The sequence below is a fragment of the Pseudorasbora parva genome, chromosome 3, assembly GCF_024679245.1.
Source record: "Pseudorasbora parva isolate DD20220531a chromosome 3, ASM2467924v1, whole genome shotgun sequence".
NCBI lineage: Eukaryota > Metazoa > Chordata > Actinopteri > Cypriniformes > Gobionidae > Pseudorasbora > Pseudorasbora parva.
In genome coordinates, this window is record NC_090174.1 from 58,086,870 (window position 1) to 58,110,121 (window position 23,252).

The 23,252-nt window shown below is 37.3% G+C and overlaps 3 protein-coding genes across 6 annotated transcripts in view; 1 reads left to right on the plus strand and 2 right to left on the minus strand.

The window, feature by feature from the left end:
* The window catches only part of mapkap1 (MAPK associated protein 1), a 63,358-nt gene extending 56,761 nt beyond the window's left edge, over positions 1 to 6,597 (minus strand). For both annotated transcript variants that reach the window (XM_067439633.1, XM_067439632.1), the window contains exons 1-2: positions 6,413 to 6,597; positions 3,508 to 3,947 (exon numbers count right to left, since the gene is read on the minus strand). In XM_067439633.1, the coding sequence (XP_067295734.1) occupies positions 3,508 to 3,781 (274 nt within the window). In that variant the 5' untranslated portion in view covers positions 3,782 to 3,947; positions 6,413 to 6,597. The remainder of the gene's footprint in view (positions 1 to 3,507; positions 3,948 to 6,412) is intronic.
* The window catches only part of crybb3 (crystallin, beta B3), a 783,391-nt gene that overhangs the window by 731,070 nt on the left and 29,069 nt on the right, over positions 1 to 23,252 (minus strand). The window lies entirely within an intron of this gene.
* The window catches only part of pbx3a (pre-B-cell leukemia homeobox 3a), a 75,177-nt gene continuing 61,304 nt past the window's right edge, over positions 9,380 to 23,252 (plus strand). For both annotated transcript variants that reach the window (XM_067439651.1, XM_067439652.1), the window contains exons 1-2: positions 9,380 to 10,048; positions 11,136 to 11,209. In XM_067439651.1, coding sequence (XP_067295752.1) covers positions 9,873 to 10,048; positions 11,136 to 11,209 — 250 coding nt within the window. In that variant the 5' untranslated portion in view covers positions 9,380 to 9,872. The remainder of the gene's footprint in view (positions 10,049 to 11,135; positions 11,210 to 23,252) is intronic.

Sequence of the window (23,252 nt, forward strand, 5' to 3'; positions counted from 1 at the left end):
GTCTTAGAGTACAAATCAATTTCAGTCAGTTGCCATTCCCAGCCAACAAGCACAATCAGATCAACCCTTGATCATGGAAAAGGAAAAAAAAAATCAAATAATATAACAAATTCCCCCAATAAAACAATTCATTTAATTTTAAATGGTACCTATTGACATGAAAAATGCTTTGTGAAATTTCCTTTTTATTTGTGTAATCATTTATTGAACCCCAGATTATTTTTCCTGCTCAATTCTCTGTGGCTGGTACAGTAAAGCATATAAATGTAGAGCGCAACATTACCAGGACGGCTTTGAGTGGAAGATGAAGCAGATAAAGGATATAGCCTAATTTAAAACTGACTTTCTGCTTTGTTTTGCTCCAAGGTTTCAGCCTTGTAAGCGGTAGGGATGGGAATAGTAAGGAAACGATTCTGGCTCCAATTCAGAATTATATCTTAATGATGCTGGTTTCCTCAAGGATTGCATTAACTATTCTTTCAGCTTTCCAGAATGAACACTACTTAGAAAACAACTCTTTCGATTGCAATTCGTTACATTTAGGGCCTTATGTCAAACGATTTCAGATATTCTACCAAAATAAAAATACACAGAACTTCTTCTGATGCTATATTTTGCTAAATGTTTTAGATTGATGATAACTTTCTGGAGGCATTCCAGAACCGTTATTGGAAAAGGAGCCGGTTCTTGATTCCCATCCCGAATAAGCTGTGATTTCTTGCCATCTGCAAGCCATGGAGCAGTTTAGTTAATGACCAAATTAATGCTTGTCTTAATGATAACACATCACACTTGTTTAACTTAGGACTTGTTTGCTGTTGTTGTTCAAATTCTTTAAAAGCAAGTGAAGACTTGACTTAAAGACTGAAATTTCACCTCATCATCAACCTGACTGCTTAAACCATAGCAATACAGACAGATTTCAAGTTTTCACATATTTCAGAAAAAGAAATGACTACTGAATCATGGGCTGACACCGCAGAGCAAACTGGACAGTGTGCAAGGCTCAGTTTAGGCCGGCATCCCATTGGCAGATTTTCAACATGTTTGATATTATTGGTTAGCAAACTCTTGTGGCCTTGATAGAGACCAATGAGCTTCAAGATGATGGCAAACCATTATCATGCTTATATATGACCCCACTGCAAAATGCAACGCCACATTTTGAAACTGCTGATAAAGTAAGTTAAGCATGGACACACTGATCTGGAATTTCTAACTTTGATTCAACACCTTAAATTTTTTTTGACAATCAATACTTTGTCCGATACCACAGGGAAAAACTGCCAAAACATTAAGACAATAAATTTTGAACTGTATCTACAAAGTACCAGAGAAAGTTTGGAATAATTCAGATTTTTTTTTAAATGTTGAATGTCTCATACTCACCAAGTCTGCATTTATTTGATGAAAAATAAAGTAAAAACTAGTGATGCACTGAAATTTCGGCTACTGAAAAATTTCAACCGAAATAGCCCTTTTTGGTTTCCGAAATGATGGGTGCTCAGGCGAACTTTATCAGCCAATAATAGCTTGATTGGTGGTCTCTACAAGGGCCGATTGGAAGGGCTGATCGGAAAGCCGATAAGATGATGAAAAAACTCAATTGTTTCACTACATTTACCGCTCTGGTAATTCTACCAAATTCAGTCTAAAAAGGTCAATACATTTGCAGCATCTTTGCGGATAGACTGCAACACCAACAACTAGGGATGTCAACAATTAATTGAATGAATACATTTAATCGATAGAACTTATCGATCATCGATTAAGCAGGGCTGTGTACAACGCGTTCGTGCTGCTCAACCACAAACCAGATACCAGAGTAATGTTTGGGATCATTTTACAGCTGGAGTAACATCTTTCTACCTTCTTCCTTCATCTTGACTATACGTTTGTGTGTGCATTCACAGCCTTTTGTTTTGGGCAAATGTAAGCTGTAATGTTGTGTTTATTTTGCGTAGGCCTGTATCTGATTTATCTCATAAAGGATCTGGTTAAGATTTAAAGCAGTAGTGAAGTGATCATCTTCAGCTGTAGACGCATAATGTTGCGGTTACAGTGTTAAGGGAAATTGATTAATTGATCATTAATTTAAACGCAGATCAATCATTGGAATTAATTGGCATCACTAACAGCAACCCCTAAAGCAATGACAGCAAGAAACTAGTGCTGTGCGATTTTAGTGCATTTCTTTCCTTCACAGCGGTGCGCTTTCTTTCCTACCCTAAAAACACAAAATTAACATCCAAATCAGCTAGATCAGTGATTGTCATAAAAATACACTGTTGCTATACTGCAGGACGTGCTCGATAATAAACTGCATCAAGCCGCAAAAGTGACACCATTTCCCAAGCATCTTTCTGTGCGCGCACTGAGACAAAGTAGAACACAGACAAGCAAAGTGAACTTTGAGCTTCTGGTTTACTCCTAATCGGTTAAAACATTATACTGGATCTGTGTATTCGGTCTTAAAGTGACAGCAGCCAAATAAATATTTTTTTATTTTTTTACAGGAATGCAATGTGTCTTCTGTGATGATACTTTTCTATCTCTTAATATTTTATACTTAAAATACATTGCTTCCAGTTATTGGTAATCGGCCCCAAAATCCTGATTGAAGCACCATTAGTTTAAATGATTTTGGAAAGCCGATATTGACCAAAACAGTAACGTTTAATATATTTGAATTTATTTTAAAATGTAATTAATTCCTGTGATGGCAAAGCTGAATTTTGATACTTCAGTCGTTTTCAGTATAAATGCAGCCTTGGTGAGCATAAGACACTTCTTTCTAAAACATTTTTTTTAAATCGATCCAAACTTTTGACCAGTAGTTTAAGTTAATTTACTTAATTAAAATGCTGTTGTCTAAGATTCCTCAGGCCCAGTAGTTCTGAGGGGGATTATATAATAATAATTATAAATGCATAATAATTATTGATATATATATATATAGAGATAGAGATATATTATATATTATTAGCCTAGAAATCTAGACGCACCCTAGCGGCAGCAAATCTAATCTGCCTTGAGTGTCGTCTAGCAACTCTCAATACACTTATGAGCTGTAAAAGCCAAACTCTGGTCGGGCCAATCACACCGTGTATTGAGTCGGTGGGTGGGGCTTAACATAATGACGGCCGAGTTGCGCTTGCGTGCTTCTAGTAAACACAGAAGCTGGCAAACGGCGGTCTTTCGAATCAGCCCGCAACTCTGGAAGACTTGGAGTTAAGCTTTTCTCTGAAAAAAGAATGGCACTGAAGTCATTCTTCAGAAGAGAAGATGTGTTCGGAGTTTTGCCAATCATTTGCATGTAATCATTTGTCAATGAAAAATGTTGGAAATTATATAAGTGAAAATAACTGGCCAATATACACTTTTCTTAAAACCAAGTGTGATAGGGTTTTGAGCGTATCGATACGTCTTTACATGTACCAACCACATCAGTAAGCTGGAGATTCATGGACCCGAAAGCAGAGAAAGTCAGATTCAGACACTACTTGCCTGTGTTGGAGCGCCGTCGGATGCCAAAGTCCCAGCTGGAAGTGATGTCGACCGACTGAGAGAGATCACACGTCTGGCCGTCTCCTCCACCGCTGCCGTCGCCATACGAACCCCCAGACAAGCCTCCACCAGCGGATGCCACAGACGGATGGCACTTCTCCAGATCCACGTCGTGGTCGATCAGGACCATCTCGCACATCCCGGTGTCATCGCTGGTCACATGGGACTGCCGGATGTGGGCCAGGATGATGGCGGGGTTGTCAAGGAAAGCCATTCTGAGCTCCACAACCCTCGCTCCTCTGTCGCTCTCCGGGTCTCTTTCCGGAAATGCCGACCCTCAGTCGGAGTTGGAGGCTGAAGATTCCTCAGCGATGCAGCGTCTTCTTTTCCTTCGTTTTGGGGTTATTTTCTCCTCTCCATGGTGGGACATGGATGCCTGCCTGCAGAGTAACACAGCACAGATGTTTAACCATTAACCCACAAATATCATACAAATTACTTAAAAGGGTAGTTCACCCAAAAATTTAAATTATCCCATGATTTACTTAGGGATGCACCGATACCATTTTTTCAGAACCGAACCGATCTGATATTAATAATTCTGAGTATCGGTGAGTATTGAAACAACACTGAGTCACATGCTTACAGCGCGCCACGCTCTGCCCGCAATGAGAACTTCAAAACTAGATACAGACGCGTAGTACATCTATGCAGTATTCTCATAAGCCGTTAGAAGTTCTACAACCGGTAGAAAGTAACACGATTTACAATAAACGCCAGCGAGTCATTTTATGAGAAACCATAGAGCGTTATCTACAGATCAAGCACAATAACAGAAACAATAATCTTTGGAGAGAGTTTCATCGTGTTGACTCTCGTAACCGAACACGACACACAGTTTAAAGCTGAATGGAGAGTGACTGACAGCCGCAACGGAGGGAAGCATGCATTGAACTGAAAGTGAACTTGAATTTAATGACTTCAATATTCATCTGTACTCACATAAAACTATGGAATGGCTTCAGAACACTTATAATATAGTGCACGAATCGCTGATGATGCTTTATAATGTTTTTGTGCCTTTTGTTGGGCGCTCTAGCTTAACAATAACACAGAATATTATGCGCACAGTATCGAATTTGGATCGGTCTTTTCTGTCCGATACCCGATCCGGCAAATAACGGTGGATCGGAGCCGATACCGATCCTGAGTATCTGATCAGTGCATCCCTAGATGTACTCACCCTCAAGCCATCCAAGGTGAATATGATTTTCTTCTTTCAGGCGAATACAATTAAGTTATATTAAAATATGTAATGGTTAATCCAAGTTTTTTAATGGAAGCACAAAAAAGTGCATCCATCCATCATAAAAAGTAATCCATGCAGCTCCGGAAGGTTAATAAAGGTCTTCTGAAGCGAATCGATGTGTTTGTGTTAAAAATGAAAAATAATGATGAAAAATATCCATATTTAAACATTTTCATGATATTTTAGTAAATAAAGTTTTAAATATGGATATTTTTATTACACAAACCCATGTCTTCACTTCCTTTATTGCCCCCCAGGAGCCTTGTGGAGCACTTTTATAATGGATGGATGGACTTTTTGGGCTTCAAATTTTGGGCTGCCATTATAGAGCTTGAGTTAGCCTGGGCATTTTTGAATATAACTCCAATTGTATTCGTCTGAAAGAAGAACGTCATACACACCTAGGGTGACTAAATCATGGGTCATTTTCCTTTTTGGGTGAACTATCCCTTTAAGTAATATATTTAACCTAGTGTATCATTTGATTCATAAATTTTTAAGGCCTCAAAATTACTAAAACTGTCCTGAAATTCTTGTTGTACACAATCTACATGGCTTCTGACATTAGTTCATACTTTTTAGCAAGTAAAAGGCCTTTAGTATGATTGCAAAAACATCCCACGTCAGCTGGTTTTGCTGTGAAATCTTTACTGATTGTCCACAAGTAACTGAAGAATAACTTTTGTTTAGTTAGTAATATATGAAGATGAACACTTCCTGGACTGAACTGAAGCAACTTCACTTGATTATCCAAACATCATTTTAATTCATGTTAAAACCATAAGATCCATCAGGCTTTTGATAAACGTTTCTTTGTTCTTCTCTCAATTATCATCATATTGCATACGTTTTGAAACCTACTATAAAAACTAGAGCTTTGGTCATAAAAATAACCATTCAAAGATCATCTTACTAAGACATTTTAATAGGACAAATAATATGTATGTAGTCAGCCATAATATATGGCTTTAATAATGTTATTGATTTCAATTACAGTGTATCAGAACTTTACTACTTTTTTGGCCATATACATAACATCAGCACCAAACTGCAACGGGTAAATAAACTGTAAACCCCATTCAACAAGTATAGGACAAAAACCGCGAGGGATATACACAGCTATAAGGAATAAACCAGTCTTCCAGGCTCTAGTCTTGGTCTTATGCGGATGTTTAAGATGTAAACACTGTTAAGTAAATACACAGGTGGTTAGTTACTAACTAACGTTAGCTGTCATCAGAAACCCAAACAACAAACGTCTTAACCAGACTACGACATAGGCAGGGACAACCCTGCCAAATAACAACACCGCATATTTTTTAAATCATTAATTGTAAACAAAATGAGAAATGATGATGCTAAAATGCTAATTAGCCAGCATGCTAGCAATTTCTTATTTTTAACCGCATTGTGTTCGTTATAAAGGAGAACTGATCACAATAGTACTCACGTCGCTATCTGGTAAGAATAACATTATATTTGAATAACACAGTTGATCAAACATAAGTAAGTAATAGCTGATTGAACGCGCTAGTCAGGCCCAGCTAAAGCTCGTGCTAATCTGCTCGATAAGCTCAAACATCACCTCATCTTTACCTTCATTCGTGCCAATAACAGCGGCTGAAAACATCACAGACGCGCCACACCGTCTGAGCGAGGGACTGACTGTACTGTCTCATTTCATTCTTGTGGAGATATCGTCCCAAAATTAGAAGAAACGTGTGTGTTGTTTACTCTGTTGTTCCTGTGTTGGTGGTCCTGTAAGCTACTTCCTGCGGGTTTACCCCTCATACCGGAAGTACACCACTCTGGGAAACACCCAAAGATGGACAAGCCGTGCGACCAATCGAGGCTAAGAGAAAGCAGACAGACGGACAGACAGGCATAGTACATTTTGTTTTATATTATGCTATATTCGATCAAAAATAACATTACTATTTTTAATGTTTTTTTAAAGAAGTCTCTTATGCTCATTTAGGCTGTATTGATTTGATTAAAAATACAGAAAATAATCTCGTGAAATATTATTTACCAATTGAACATAATGTTTTTAATTATTTTAATATAAAAAATATTTAAAACAATTTATTTCTGAGCCCTCATAAAGTGTAGTATTTCAAATGTCCATGCCAATGTTTCCTCTCTATGTATTAGGCTACAGAGATTAAATGACTATACAAAAATATTGCAGTGCTTTTACTTCATATTATACAATAAGAATAATTATTAACAAAGATAGAGTTGTTTTTTAAATCTCATGATGCAAAGCATTTTTATAGTCTGTTAAAAAACAGACATTTGATTTCATTCATCTTTTTTGTTTGTTTTTGCTATAGATCTGATGCTAAATACAAATGATTCAATACATCTTGAATGTTGAGAATATGTCATATTGTTTCATCAAAGACTTCATAACAAACAGCATTATCAATTTACAGTAACTGCACAGCGATTTAGAAATGTGTAGGACAGCAACATTTAGGTAAAGAAAATAAAGAAAGCAACAGACTATTAAAATGTTTTGCAAACCTAAACGTTGTTGTCCTCTACATCTCAATCTCTGTTCAGTTACTGTAAATTTATAATGCTGATTTTCAGTTTTTTGATGAAACAATACGACACTCTCATTATGCAAGACTGACATCATTCCTTGCAAATTCACATTGTTCTGATCTAGGTTAATATGAAGGAGGCAGTGCACTAATTATGTTAATAATGTAAAACACAGAATAACTCCTCACATAGCAACAGAATATAAAATACAATTCAGTATGGTGAATTTTTTATTTATTTAGAACTTAATTAAGAACTTTAATTTTACTTTAACTTTTAATTAATTAAGAACTTAATTAAAGAACATCATTCTTCACTGTAAAAAGTGAAAATGTGCAGTTTTATTGTAGGGAGCAGTTCAGGGTTGATTTAGTTCTGTTGGAAAGATCATCAATTATTAAATTAGTTCAGCAGTTCTGCAACAAATTATGACAGCGTTCAGCTCAGTTAATGTATACAGCAGTGTCAGTACAGTCAGATCAATAATATTGTTAAATATTAAAGGCACAATATGTAGTTTTTCGCCTCTAGAGGTCGCCTATTCAAAACAAATACATAGCTTGATGACGTCGAGATTGAGCACGGATTCATGGGAGATGTCATCTTCACCTCAGAGCCTGTGGGAAAAAATCAGACAGGATTCGGGCAAAAATCATAATCATGAATGAGATTATTAACATCACTGTATGAAGCAGAGCAGGGCCGAGTGTTGTGGAGCTGAGCGATTGCTAATGAGACGAGCGCGACACACGGCTGGAGAGCAGTAGAGCTTTTATTATGCACTTCTGCTTGTTACGCTCATGCGAATGTGGGGTAACACAACGCTGTTTTATCATGTTAGATACATCTGAGTGTGTTGAAAATGATGTTATAACATTACTCTGTGCGTTCGCTTGAGAAATATAAACCTTGGGAGAAACCGGGCTCAGACGGTGGGGGGTCAGTACTCCTCTGACCAACAGAGAAGCCTCTCTCACAGGCTGGTGCCGAGAGCATAGCGTCTCCCTCAACATCAGCAAGGAGATTGTGATGGACTTCAGGAGACAAGAACACAGCCCATCACCATCAACAGAACACCAATGGGTCCATCCCTGAAGACATCACATGGTCTGTCCACACAGAGGCAGTGAAGAAGGCCCACCAAACGGCTGAGGAAGTTTAGATGAACCTCCGCATCCTCACACTGTCCTACACCAGCATCCTGACTGGCTGCTTCACTGCCTGGTACGGCAACAGCCCTGCTAAACAGGAAACAGCCATGCAAATCTTAATGCATAATATGAATAACATGCAAGGATTATTCAATTAAATTTGATGGTATTTTACTATTAATTGAAAATGTGTAAATTAACGAATACAATCGTATAGCCTATGTCTACCACATGAAGCATGCTTTTTTTTAATGTATTATTTTCAATGAGTATACATTTATATTTGATTGTTTACTCATTTATTTCTGATTTGGATTTCGGAATTGTTCATAACGATATTGTGTTTTTACTATAATGATGATGATGAGGAGGAGGAGGAGGAGGAGGAAATCAAATGTTTGCATCATGGACAAAAAATGAAAATGTGCAGTACTGCTCAGATCTGAACAGACCTATAAATATATAAGTTTAACCTTAGTTAGTTGATACCGTCATATTGACTTATTGAAGCATATTTTAAGGTTACTTTATTTTTTATTCTTTTTTTATTAACTTATCAGTTGTTGTTTTTTCTTGGCTGTTTATTACATGCGTGTGTGTTTTACAAGCAGGACATTTTAAGATAAACATATAGGCCTACTGTATATATATATATATATATATATATATATATATATATATATATATATATATATATATATATATATATATATATATAGTATTGTATTTGTAATTTTCAGATATTATAATTTTGCGGTTGTGAGAGCCCGGGTGGGCGGAGCCGACAGTCTGCACGCTGTTGTGCAACACTGGGTACATCATCAGGAGGAGCTGCTGTGCACGAAACACACACACACACACACACACACACACACAGCAATCCACACGGATATTCTCACAACCCATTACATCTGCTGTAGATCATCCACAGGAGAATGTGCATTTAACAACCTGCCTGTACTGTTCAGCAGCTCAGCGGGAGGAAGAGAGAGCGCGGGAGCGCCAAGGGTTTATTATTGCAACTTATATTCATCCCATTTTTATTTCTAATTTATTTTCTTTTGATGCACCCGAGGACGGAAAGCAAATAGAGGTGGATTTTCTGAAGTTTTGCTTTTGCAGCTGCCACTGGACTGGATGGAATAATAGTGTGAGGCAAATTATGAACAAGCAAAGCATCAAAGTGCACTAGACTGTTTCTGGAAATCAGAGGATCGTTTTATTACAGCACTTTTTGTTTGCGCGAACTCGGGACTCTTACGCATCCATTATTTTCATGTAGCTGATATATATTCAGGACAGGGTCAAAATCTCTTTCGCGTGGAATTAAAAAAAGGCATTTGAGCCGGAGGATGGAGGAGCAGAGTCATCTGATGCACACCCTGGGCGGTGTGACCCTCGCCGGACACCCGCTGGCTTTACCGGTGCCTCATGATGGAGCAGACGCGAGAAACAAGCAGGACATCGGAGACATTCTGCATCAGATCATGACCATCACCGACCAGAGCCTGGACGAGGCTCAGGCAAAGTTAGTTTTACAATCACACTTTACACTGCTGGCCATGTTAATACACTTTATTAATAACAACGACAATAAGCAGCTCCGCATGTCACACTTTTTACTCCAATGAATATCTATTAGCGTGGTTTTAATAGTAAATTTTGTCCTGAATTCAAAAAGCTATTGGACATTAGAACATTCACAATAGCGGGGCATGTTGTCACACGATGTGGGGTAAGTTGTCAATGTGCAATTAAACAACCTATAGGGTTTCAGCGACATGTAAACAGCATAAATATATATATATGCTAAAACATATCTGACAACTTACCTCGACCTGACATTTATGAAAAATAATCCGTGTTTTCAGAACAATCTAAATATTATTTGCTGCTAAAACACAAAGCATTAAATTAAGAAAAAATCATTTTACACGCCACACATTCTTGTTGATAGTGGGGTAAGTCGTCACAATGTGCCATTAAACAGCCGGTTTCAGCGATATAAAAACAGCAAATATATCATTTAAAAAAAAATATATAAAATATGGCCTGCATACATTTAAAATGATAAAACATATATGACAACTTACCTTTGATCTCACATTTATGAAAAATATGTTGTGCTCCTAAAGGACAAAGCATTAAATCAGTTATGTGTTGTCTCACCCAAATCAGCTGTTGTTTAATCATATATATATATATATATATATATATATATATATATATATATATATATATATATATATATATATATATATATATATATATATATATATTTATATATTTATATATTCAGTATAGATACAGTTTCATTCGTTGCAAATTACCACTTTTGAAGAGATTGATGCACTGTAACACATTTACCACACTAATGTTTAACAGTAAGGTTTTATATAAACCTCTGCCCAAAAACAATAAGTTAAAAGTACTCTATACACATGCCACATAAAACATAATTATATTTGATGTCGATTTCCTAATGTTGAGATGATGCTGTGAGGTGCAATCAGGTGGAATCAGGAAAATAAGCGCAGGAACTTTAATGCAAAGTAAAGTTTGAACTGCATGTGAATGATACAATCTTCTAAATAATTTGTGTTTTTCTTTGATAGAAAGCATGGACTGAACTGTCACAGAATGAAACCGGCTCTGTTCAGCGTGCTCTGCGAAATCAAAGAGAAAACAGGTAAGTGCTCCTTTATGCGCCACACAATAGGGTGCCATAATACACCTGCACGGATGCTGCTCTTCAATACACACCGCTGTTCAGTTTACAATAGCCAGCACCAGTCCAACGGAAGCTCACGTTTATTACACACAATAGTGCTTTCTACTCTGACAGATGCTTCCTTACCACACTGTAAATGAGCTGCGTCTGTGACGTTTTCTGAGGATGTATTTTGTAATGGTGTGGTTGATATCTTCAGTAGGCTTACTATTTAGCAAAAATACTGTTTGATTACTTGTTGATTGCGTGTTAACAGAGCATTGTATACAATAAGAGGGCTGATTCAGAGCTGCTCATCGATGTAACCATTGCAGAAACACTGAAATAAAAAAATGTGCAACTCAGTAGATGCTTTGCGCATCAGCTTTAAATGTGTAATGAATTTCTCCATTTTTATGTTACTATAAGAGGTTCAGATTATTCTGAGATATGTTTATAAGGTAGGGCATAAACACGGTTTGTACTGGTTGAAACTCTCTTTACATCCTCCTGATAGCAATCGATAATAGAAAAGGTCTAAATATACAAAACATATAGCTTCTGTGGAAGTCTCAGGACCAAAAAGTGTCCATCTGATCATTGCATTCGGGTTTCGAATCATTCATTCAACCAACTCTTTTAAAACACTGATTCATACGGGAACGAAACAAGTGACTGTATTATAAGTGGCCATTGAATCATTCACTCAACCGACTCGTTTAAAAACACTGATTCATTTGGGAACGAACAAGTGACTGTATTATAAGTGGCCATTGAATCATTCACTCAACCGACTCGTTTAAAAACACTGATTTATTTGGGAATGAACAAGTGACTATTATAAGTGGACATTGAATCATTCATTCAACGACTCGTTTAAAAACACTGATTCATTTGGGAACGAACGAGTTACTCTAATATAAGTGGGCACTGGGCATTGAATCATTCATTCAACGGACTCGCTGAAAAACACTGATTCATTCAACGAACAAGTAACTATTATAAGCTTGCATTGAATCATTCCTTCAACCAACTCATTTAAAAACACTGATTCATATTAGTGAACAAAATAAGTGAATGTGTTAAAGTGGGTATGATCGTTCTTTCAAACGATTCATTCAGAAACAAATCCAAGTGTCTCTTTATAAAGCATTTTTTATCATTCATTGAATTGATTTGTTCATTAATAAGTTTTTAAAAATAATAATTATTTGTTGGCTGATTTAAAACCTTACAATAAAATGTATTTGTATAATTCGTTTAAAAAAAATTATGTCACAAATTATGTTTAGCCATCCTACTGTTTTTCTTTAGGTCTGTCACTACCTTTAAATGGTTACCTTTAATATATATTTTATGTAAAAGTTTTAATTTACAATATGATTTACATAATTCTATATTTTGATTCCTATTTTTTTAATAGATTTTATTAGGCTAAAGCAGAATATTAGGCTAAATTACGTTATTTTGTTTAGTAGCCTGTATTGGTCTGAAATAAACATTTTTGTTTTTGAATCGTGATCTTTTTGAATTGTGATCAATTTTATATAATTCGTCTCTAGTTCCCGCAGGGTCACAAGTTCACAACAAACCTGGATATATCAGATAATAACAGGCGTGGAAAGCACGTCCTGATTTTGTCTGGGTCAGCATATTTTGTTGATCCTGGAAGAACATTCCTTTCTGAAAATGTAGTCCTAACCCTACCCATAAGTTATCCCTAAAACCAGAGGGAAATGAAAGGGGAATAACACTGATGTAGAAGCTCCTAACCCTGGTTGTAAGCCTAAATTTGACATAAACTGTAAACTTGTCCCTCAAATCTGACTGGTAAAATGGAATGTTGTTCCAGGATTAACAAAGATGGCAAGATCAGGTTCTGCTGCATGGCACAGTCATCGAAATAATTCAAATCAATCATTGAACCATCAAATAGCTATAGTGATTTTTAAGCTATACTATATTTAAATGGTTGATGTTTCTTTGTAAGTGTAATCCATGAAATAATTAAAAATCCATATCCAGTAATCACAAATGCCTTGGAAAGGCATGGAAATTCATTGGTGAACTGTGTTGGGCTTTTGGTAGTGTAAAAGTAGCACAAAACATTCCTGAGTCATGACAGCGGCGTCAGTGCCAGCGCAGTAAACACTCTGACATTGCCATGGTAGTGAGCAACTCCCTTCTCAACACTCAATATTTTCACAAACACAATTTTTGCAGTGCTTGCATTTTTGTAAATATGCATCTCGCATTCTGCAAAATCAATTGTCAGCTTTAAGTAAAGCAAAGCAATTGCATTTGATTCATTAGGATGATTTACAGACGTGCTTTATATTAAGTAAGCACTTCTGAAGTCTACTGGGGGCATTTTAGTATTGACGCAATCTGACAGAGCTAATGAGTGAAATAAATCAAGCTGAATATTATATCTCTATTTGGGCAATATAAAATATAACAAAAGTACTTAACATGCTGGCTGTTGTGTTAGCAATGGAGATAATATGCATGCAGAAAGTGGTTTATTAAAGGTTTATGAATGATAAAGCAGCCGGATTTTAGCTTTTTCTTGAGGAAATGTGAGTGATGCACATGTTTAGCTTTCCAGGGTGATGTTATATGGTTTCTGAATGCTTGTTAGTGCATTGCTATGAGGTTGCAAGGCCTGATATCTATGATATTCAGTTTTCTTGATGTGGATCGGTCCCTCATTCAGTTTAAATTGGACTTTTTCAAAGAGGTCATATGATGCTTTTAATGCTTTAATGCTGTTTGTGCAAGTATATGATGTGCAGTTACAAAGCTCATAGTCTCCCACTGGTAAAATGTTGCTTGCACATTTGGTTACGATTTATTAACTTTTTAAGGGGCCGTTCACACAGAACACGTTTCTCCAGTCCACTATGCTACTTTTCCATTACTTTTCAGTGTAAACATGCGCTAGATGAATGCTTCATACATGACATGAAAAACACGGCATCCAAGTTAAAATGAGGTCAACTTTTACAAAACGCATCTCTAGACCTTGCGCCTTTTTCATTCCACCAACTGGCATCTTGCGTTTTTAACAGAAAAAAATGGATTCTGTGTGAATCGCTCCCAGAATCAAGCTTGGACTGATACCGTAAAACCAACAACATTATTATAAACCGTGTGTTTACAATGCTTTAGAAGCCTTGGAAGCTGACACGATTATGGTAATGTGTGTTACATTTCTGGCACATGCTCGAGGTGTTGGCCAATCACAACAGACTGGGTCAGCTGGCCAATCAGAGCACTCTGAGCTTTTCGGAAGGAGGGGCTTTGTAGAAATCAGATTGTTTCAGAGAGACTGGTGGGAATAAAGGTGTAATAATGTACTGTATAGTATGTAAAAAAATATGTGTTTTTGTACATTAAAGCATGTCAACCTTTTCTATTACACCCAATAATCAAAATAATGAACTTTTAAAAATTGCAACAGTGTCAAAGTGTCAGTTGCGTTAAGAGAAAACTAAAGTACACAGATGCAGCTGGATCATTTTCATAATGACCAACACAATCAACAAAGAGCTGCACAAATTAGCACCTGGTTTAAAGGTGCACTATGTAACATTTTTTCAGTAAAATATCCAAAAACCATTAGGCCAGTGTTATATATTTTGTTCCGTTGAGTTCTTACAATATCACTATTTGTAAATCGTGAGAAAATTGCCTTTTTAACTAATGAACCGGGACGTGTGAGGGAGTCGCCTGTCGATGGAGTCATATCTGCGTTACTCTCGGTTTTATTCTGGAGAAATGTTTTACTTTTAGCAGTGTGAACAAGTGTCACAGCAGCCGCTGAGCGAACGCACAGAGTAACGTCAGAACATCATTCTCAACACACTCAGATGTGTTTAATATGATACACAGAGTTGCGTTACCTCACACTCATGTACTCATACTCATGCCGGCGACTGTGGCATAATAAAAGTCCCGCTGCTCGCGAGCTGTGTCGCGTTCATCTCTTACTAACAATCACTCCAGCTCCTCAACACTCGCTCCTGCTCTGCTTCACACTATAGTAATATTAATAATCACATCCATGAACATGATTTCTGCCGAGTCCTATCCCGATTCTTTCCCACCGGCTGTGAGGTGAAGACCACATGTCCCAAGATGCTGTAATCAAACTTGGTGTCATCAAACCACGCCTTTGTTTTGAATAGGCGACCGCTAGCGGACGGAAAAGTTACACAGTAAACCTTTAGTAAGTAAGACGTGTTTTTTTGGGCGGTATATAACAGCGCAAACACCAGTAAATAGACGAGTATAAACCTTGGTAAATCACCTTGTGTGATTCATTTAAATACTCTCCTCACATACATTTTGCTTTTGAAAGGGAAACTCCTACAAATGCATACGCAATAGGGTCAGCCGCAAAAATAACCCTGTCCGAGCCTTTTCAGTGCTCACTGCGTGTCTTTAGTACAATCCTGACAGTGGTTTTTAAATGCCAAAAGAGAGTTTGCGCTAGCACAATCTGGCCCTTAATTTGAGATATCATGTAGCACCACTAAATGTGATCATTAGGGATGTCACAATACTCAATATAATATTGAACTGTTCGGTACGGCATTCACGGTTCAATACGTGCTGTGAATTTCGTTTTTTCCGTTTTTGCATTCAATTAATTATTTCCATTTCTCTCCGTTTGAAATATTTCTCTCAGTTTATTTCGGCTCTTTCTGAGTGTGCCTGTGAGTCTACACACTGATATGAGCAAATATCCAATCATATCAACTAAAGTTAGGGGATGTTAGCCGCGTTTTAAAGCCTTGCCAGTTAAACATTTAATTTGCATTGAGAGCGCGCACTAAACGTCTGTCAAACACATGTGATTACTGGAAAGTCTTACTGCGCTAATACTGTCAAATACACACAAGGTTAACATATAAACGCAGTCGGTTATGTCTAAAGTGAAAGTAAAATCGTGCGTCTATATATGAGATGTGAGCAGGTCTTCAATTGACAGCAGCAGCCTAGTGAACACGCTGTTCTTAAAGGAACAGTTCACCTCTAAAATGATTATTAAAAAAACACATTTAATACAGTAGCTTTTAATCAATGTTGTATATTGAAGGATATGTAGTTTTCATTTTAGCCTACATTAATTCATTCAAATTCATACTTAAATGCTACTGTACATCTCTGAGCTGCCACTGTAAATCTTTATATATATTTATTTTATATTAAACAATACACTGGGAATGTGTACAAGGGTTTTTTTAAGTAAAGTTTTACAACCCCAAATCAGAAAAAGTTGGGACAGTATGGAATGTGCAAATAAAATAAAAAACAGACAATATGAACACAAAATATTTCATGTTTTGTCTGATCAACTTCATGTCATTTGTAAATATGCATCCTTTCCTGTCATTCAGACCTGCAACACATTTCAAAAAAAGTTGGGACAGTAAAGCATTTAGCACTTTGTAATGTTGCCATTCCTTTTCACAACACTTAAAAGACGTTTAGGGACTGAAGACACCAAGTGATGAAGTGTTTCAGGTGTAATTTTGTCCCATTCTTCCTGCAAACAAGTCTTAAGGTGGGCAACAGTACGGGGTCTTCGTTGTCGCATTTTGCGCTTCAAAATGTGCCACACACTCTCTATTGGAGACAGGTCAGGACTGCAGGCAGGCCAGTCAAGTACCCGTACCCTCTTCCTCCGCAGCCAGGACTTTGTAATGTGTGCAGAATGTGGTTTTGCATTGTCTTGTTGAAATATGCATGGACGTCCCTGCAAAAGATATCTTCTTGAAGGCAGCATATTATGCTCCAAAATCTCTATGTACTTTTCAGCATTAATGTTGCCTTCACAGAAGTGCAAGTTACCTTTGCCAAGGGCACTGACACAACCCCATACCATGACAGACCCTGGCTTTTGGACTTGTTGCTGGTAACAGTCTGGATGATCCTTTTCTTCTTTGGTCCGGAGCACACGGCGTCCATTCCTCCCAAAAAATACCTGAAATACTGATTCATCTGACCACAGTACACATTTCCACTGTGTGATGGTCCATCCCAGATGCCTCCGAGCCCAGAGAAGTCGACGGCGCTTCTGGACACTGTTAACATAAGGCTTCCTTTTGGCACAGTACAGTTTTAACTGGCATTTGTGGATGTAACTACGTATTGTGGTACTTGACAAAGGTTTGCCAAAGTAGTCCTGAGCCCATGTGGTGATATCGCTTATAGATGAATGACGATTCTTGATGCAGTGCCGCCTGAGGGATTGGAGATCATGGTTGTTCAGCTTAGGCTTGCGGCCTTGTCCTTTACGCACTGAAATTCATCCAGATTCCTTGTCTCTTGTAATTATGTTATGCACTGTTGAATGTGAAATATCCAAATCTCTTCCTATCTTTCTTTGAGGAACATTGTTTTTAAACATTTCAATAATTTTTTCACGTATTTGTTGGCAAACTGGCGATCCTCGGCCCATCTTTGCTCCTAAAGGATTGGATCTTTCTTGGATGCTGCTTTTGTACCAAATCATAATTTCAATCACCTGTTGACATCACCTGTTTCAAATGACATCATTATTTAACCCTTTTACCTCATTACTAGCCCTAAATTGCTCCTGTCCCAACTTTTTTTGAAATGTGTTGCAGGTCTGAATGACAGGAAAGGATGCATATTTACAAATGACATGAAGTTGATCAGACAAAACATGAAATATTTTGTGTTCATATTGTCTGCAATGAAATACAAGTCAAAGTAAATTTAGAAATCATTACTTTCTTTTTTTTATTTGCGTTTTCCAAACTGTCCCAACTTTTTCTGATTTGGGGTTGTAAGTTAAAGTAAGGGTTTTCAAGTCTTTTAAGTGAAATAAAGAAAAGAGTATTACAATAAAAACATTTTCTCCTTAACCCTTTTCTGTTCCTTTTGCCTAAGAATAGAATACTAAAAAAACCGAACCGAACCGAAAACCGTAGTTAAAAACCGAGGTATGAATTGAACCGTGGACAAATTGCATTGTTGCATCCCTAGTGATCATCATTGCAATATTTTTAGTAGCTATACAGTCATACTATGAACATGACTAAAAGATTACCTAAATATGATTCTGAATATGTGCCTCTGAATCTGTCAGCCATGTCTGTGTTTATGCACACACATTCCCTGTGCATTGGCTGCTGTTCCTGTTAGCAGCGAGTTGTGCGATTAACTGAGCTGCACAGTGGTTAAGATGTGCTGGACTGCGGTGGGTGGATCATTACACTCTCTCGGCCCAGGCGGCTTGTGTTCAGCTTGCTTACCGTAGGCTGTGGAGGACTGTCAGAGACGGGCGGCATGGATCAGTGGCCTGGAAAATGGACAAGAGAATGGAGCATAATTGATTTAAATCTCCGGCGTTTCTTCCCTACTTATGTACTTCTATGTCGGTGTAGAGCTAAAAGCATAATGTACGTTTCTTGAGCAAATGTGCTCGTGAGCGTAGTGACTGAGAAAAGCATTCATCTAGTGCATTGTCTTGTATGAAGAAAAATAGCACATCCTTTAGAAGCAAAAACGTATTTTATAACTTTGTTTGAGAAGCATGCAAAGTTATTAAAATGATGAACTTTACCTGCACTCTCAGGGAGAAAAGAAGGTGTGTCATTAGGGTGAAACTCTTTCAAATGGTATTAATGTGTACAATTTAAACACTACTTCACTAATATACTACTAACACCTTTAGGGGTAAATAAGGGTTAACAGTGAAAAGATACAACCACAGTGACAGCTTTTGTACTTTTTTTTATGTGTGTGAACTTTCTTCCTCAGTATTTTTGTCTTGTTTTCCAGTGCAAATATCAAACATTCTTACATCAAGATACATTTACTTAAGAGAGCAAAAATAAGATAGTAAGCTTTGTTTTCTGAAAGATTATTATTTATATATATATTTTGAATTGAATTGAAGCTTGTTTCTGCCACAGAGTAAAAAATAAAAAAGGTATTTGCAACTTTTTATCTCACAATTCAGACTTTTTTTTTCTTGCAAATGCAAGTTTTCGTCTCCCAAATCTTTTTTTTTCTCAGAATCCCGTGATATAAAGTTATAATTGTGACAGCCATGTTCCGTTTTGTTCCTTTGTCACGTTTCTTTGTTCAGTTTCCCGCCACTCATCTGTTTTCAGCTGTGTCTTGTCAATGAACTCGATTGTGTTTGCTATTTAGTTCTCCTGTTCTTCAGTCGGTGTCCAGTCTCGTTGCTGTATAGAGTGTGTTGTGACCTACCTGTATGACTCACCTGAGTGTCCTTTTTCATTAAACTTTGTTTGAATCTTCGCCACACTGTGAGACACACTGTTATTTGCCATACGTCAGAATTGTGTGATATAAACTCGCAATTGTGAGCAAAGTCGGTTAGACTTTATTCAAGGTGTCATTATTACAGTGTAATTATATATTTAAGTACTGAGTAATATTGATTAACATGTACTTACGTTAGGGTTTGGTTGAGGGTTAGTTGCATGTAATTATGCATAATTTACTGTTATGACTATAGTAAGTACATGCAATATATGTAACAAGGACACTGTTATAAAGTGTTACAAAAAAGTCAGAATTGTGAGATAAAAAGTCTCAGTTACCTTTAAAAAAATGTATTCGGGGCGGAAACAAGCTTCCATATATTTTCTTGTTTTAAACATAAACTCACTTAATTTTGATACATAATCATTTTGCTTCTTAATTAAATGTATGATTTTGTTTTTCAGTGAGAACTGACTTCATACATCCACTAAAACTCACCTAAACACCTAGATAAGAAGACATTAAAGGGGTGGTTCTGTGTTTTTTTTCTAGGCTGTGTTGTGTTTGTGGGGTGCAGTATAACATGTCTTAATACTTCTTCTTTTTTTTTTACGCCGTATTTTTCTTCTATTCTCCCTTTATTCCACACCGCTGTCTCCACTGTCCTTTGAACGGCTCGTTTGCTTCCTGCTTCTATGAAGCCCATCGAAAAACGCAATGGTCTTAGATTGGTTAGATGGCCAAATGTAGTTTCCTGTATTTTTATTGGCTGAAGTGCCAAGCACAGGTTGTCGGAAACGCCACGCCCCTTACCATTACGGGCAGAAGTCACATCTGCGGAGACTAGCAAGGGTTTATGATGTCACCAACCCAGGAAGAAGCTCGTTGTAGTCCAAACCGGCCGTTTTTGTAGGCGATAAACTGCCATAACTTTAAAAGCCAATATCTCCGTTTGCATTGAACTTTCAGCGCTGTAACTTTGCAGATACTGTTTATGCTCGAGCAGCAACATTACACACTAACTTAGTTAAAAAAGGGAAACCGCATGCAACCACCCCTTTAAGCTAAATTTATGAAGAAATTTATGTTTCATAATCAAGACCACCTGACAGATGTGACACCGATTTTGGTCTGTCAACACAACCTTGAACTCTCGACAGGTTTCGCTAAACTATCGCTCCATCCATTTTTTATTTCCCTAAAGTAAATGCTACACACTCCCCACCCACCTCGTCTATTTTAATATTTTACATTTCCCCTGTGACATGCATGCAATATGAGCGCCATTTGCGTCCATAATTTCTTCCACATGGGATAAAAGCCAGAGAGGGAAGGGTCGTATATTCTACAGAAAGGAAATATGACAGGAGTCGGGCTGCTCAAGCCGTCATGTCTGTGGCTTTCACACGAGGCCGTTTCCTCGTTTTTATCAGGCTTCAGGAAGTTGTGTGTGCATATTTTTTAATTCATGGCAACGCAGGTGTGTTCTCCATTTTATTCCAGGTGCATAATATCAATACTTTAAAGAAATGTCTTCATTTTGCTTGAATAAAATCTTTTATAGGCCATTCTTTATGATTTAAAACTGGAACTTATTGAAAAAAGTAGTGCTGTTATGTTTGGCTACTCTGCCATTCTTGAAGAAAATGTTAATATGTGTAAAATTATATATTGGTTATTCTTAAGTTAGAGACACTTTTGACAACTTGAATTCTTCCCAAATTAAAATGGTATCTCATATCCGTGAATAAATGGCCTTGATCACATGGATATTAGTATGATGTGACAATGTGGATTTTCGTTATGTGTCACTTTTCTTACTTTTTCACATTTTTGATGAAAAGAGGATGAGCCTTGGACTTTCTAACAATTACAAGTTAGCTAGCAGTTACTTTATTTTATACAAATTATTCTGAATTATACTGGATATTTTCTGTATTAATACTGGATGTATTCTGAATTAAAATAGGCCTAATATTTACTTTAAAAAAATTACCAGCAAAAAATGCAATTGTTCCCCGTAATGCTTACATACAGCAATAACTTTGTACAGCTTATATGTACAGTGATTTGTATAGTCAGCTTGGTGACGCCTTCAAAAGACACATCAGGAATGATTGACAGGCAGAGATGCTTTCTGATTGGCTATGAAAAAACACTGGCCACTCCCCTGACTTTTTTGTTTGTTTGAGTCTAGAAATGTCACAGAAAGGGGTAATTTCCCACAATAACTATTTAAATGATATCAGTCATTAAGTAAAGACATTTATTTGTGCTCTTATAAGATGAAAAACATAAGAGATTTGGCTTTAAGTGTAAATAGTAGTTAGATGCTATTTATAATTAATTTGCACTTTAGTGTTGTTGTACATTAAATGGTATACAATAACATAGAGTGTATGTAGAGGAGGAACCTCTGGATTGTTCAGATAGGCCTTGAGGACTGGAGACTCCGGTAAGAGAGTAAGGGCTCGGAGAGTTTCATCCAAAAACTTTAATGAAGTTGGGCACTTGGATACAGGTCATTGGTGAGCAATTGGGTTCAATACAATACACAACTACAGGGGTTTGTGTATGTATGTGGGGGTGTGTGTGTGTGGTCTGAAACACAAAGAAAATTGTATAAATGATATTACAATCACCATTAAGATATTAAACATTACCATCCTGCCCATAAACAGATATACATATGTTCAACAAACAGATAAACATAAATAGTTGTCTGCAAATCGTTGACAGTCACAATTATGTTTATGTAGCATCTCAAATTATCTTAATACGGCTTACAGAGCAACATCTGTACATTAATATAACAACAATACACTGTAGCACATGGTTTTGTATATAGCACGCTAGCTTTCTGAGGTCGATCGAAAAAGAACGTCATATTAGGCAAATATACTCTTAAAAGGTTAATACAACATCCCAGCAACATCAGTATCATTAACATGTATAAGTTTCCACCAGAAATTATAAATTAACTTACTTTTCTGCATGAACACACACAGCTTTAAAGTTGGAGGCTCACCGCGACCCATCGCGTGCAGTGTATGAAGAGCATGTTCTTAAAGGGGAAAGCGCATGTTCTTAAAGGGGGTGGTGTATAACATCAGTAAGCTGGAAGTCATGCGCCCTCTAGCGGTTGAACATAAAAATGCAATTAAAGGGAAAGACTTTTCTACATTGCCGCCCCCAAATTTAGTATCTAAATTTGTAATTAGAAGGGAAAAGTCTCAGTGTCAGTTATCATCTTCTTCCTCATCCTCCCATGAGGGCAACTTAACTAACCGGGCAACAGGCCGCAGATAAGTTCGTCCTTTCACCTGTACCTCGGCTGTGCGTATGCGATTATCTGCTCCTGCATAGGTTTTAGTCACTCTGCCAATAGGCCACAAAGCTCGGGGCAACTGTGGGTCAACTATCATGACGACTTGACCATTACTTAGATTGGCATTGTCCTTCTGCCATTTTTGCCGGGGCTGTAGGCTTGGTAAGTAATGTCGGATGAAGTTAACCCAAAAGTGGTCAGCTAGGATTTGGCTGTGTCGCCACCGTCTTCGACCTAACAGATCACTAGATGAGTAGATTGCTTGGGGGAGTGATGCATCACGACGACCCATTAGCAGTAGATTTGGTGTGACAGGGTCTGGATCGGCAACATCTGAAGAAACGTAGCCGAGTGGCTTAGAGTTGATGATTCCCTCAACTTCCACTATTACTGTACGCAAAACGGCTTCAGTCACTGTTTGAT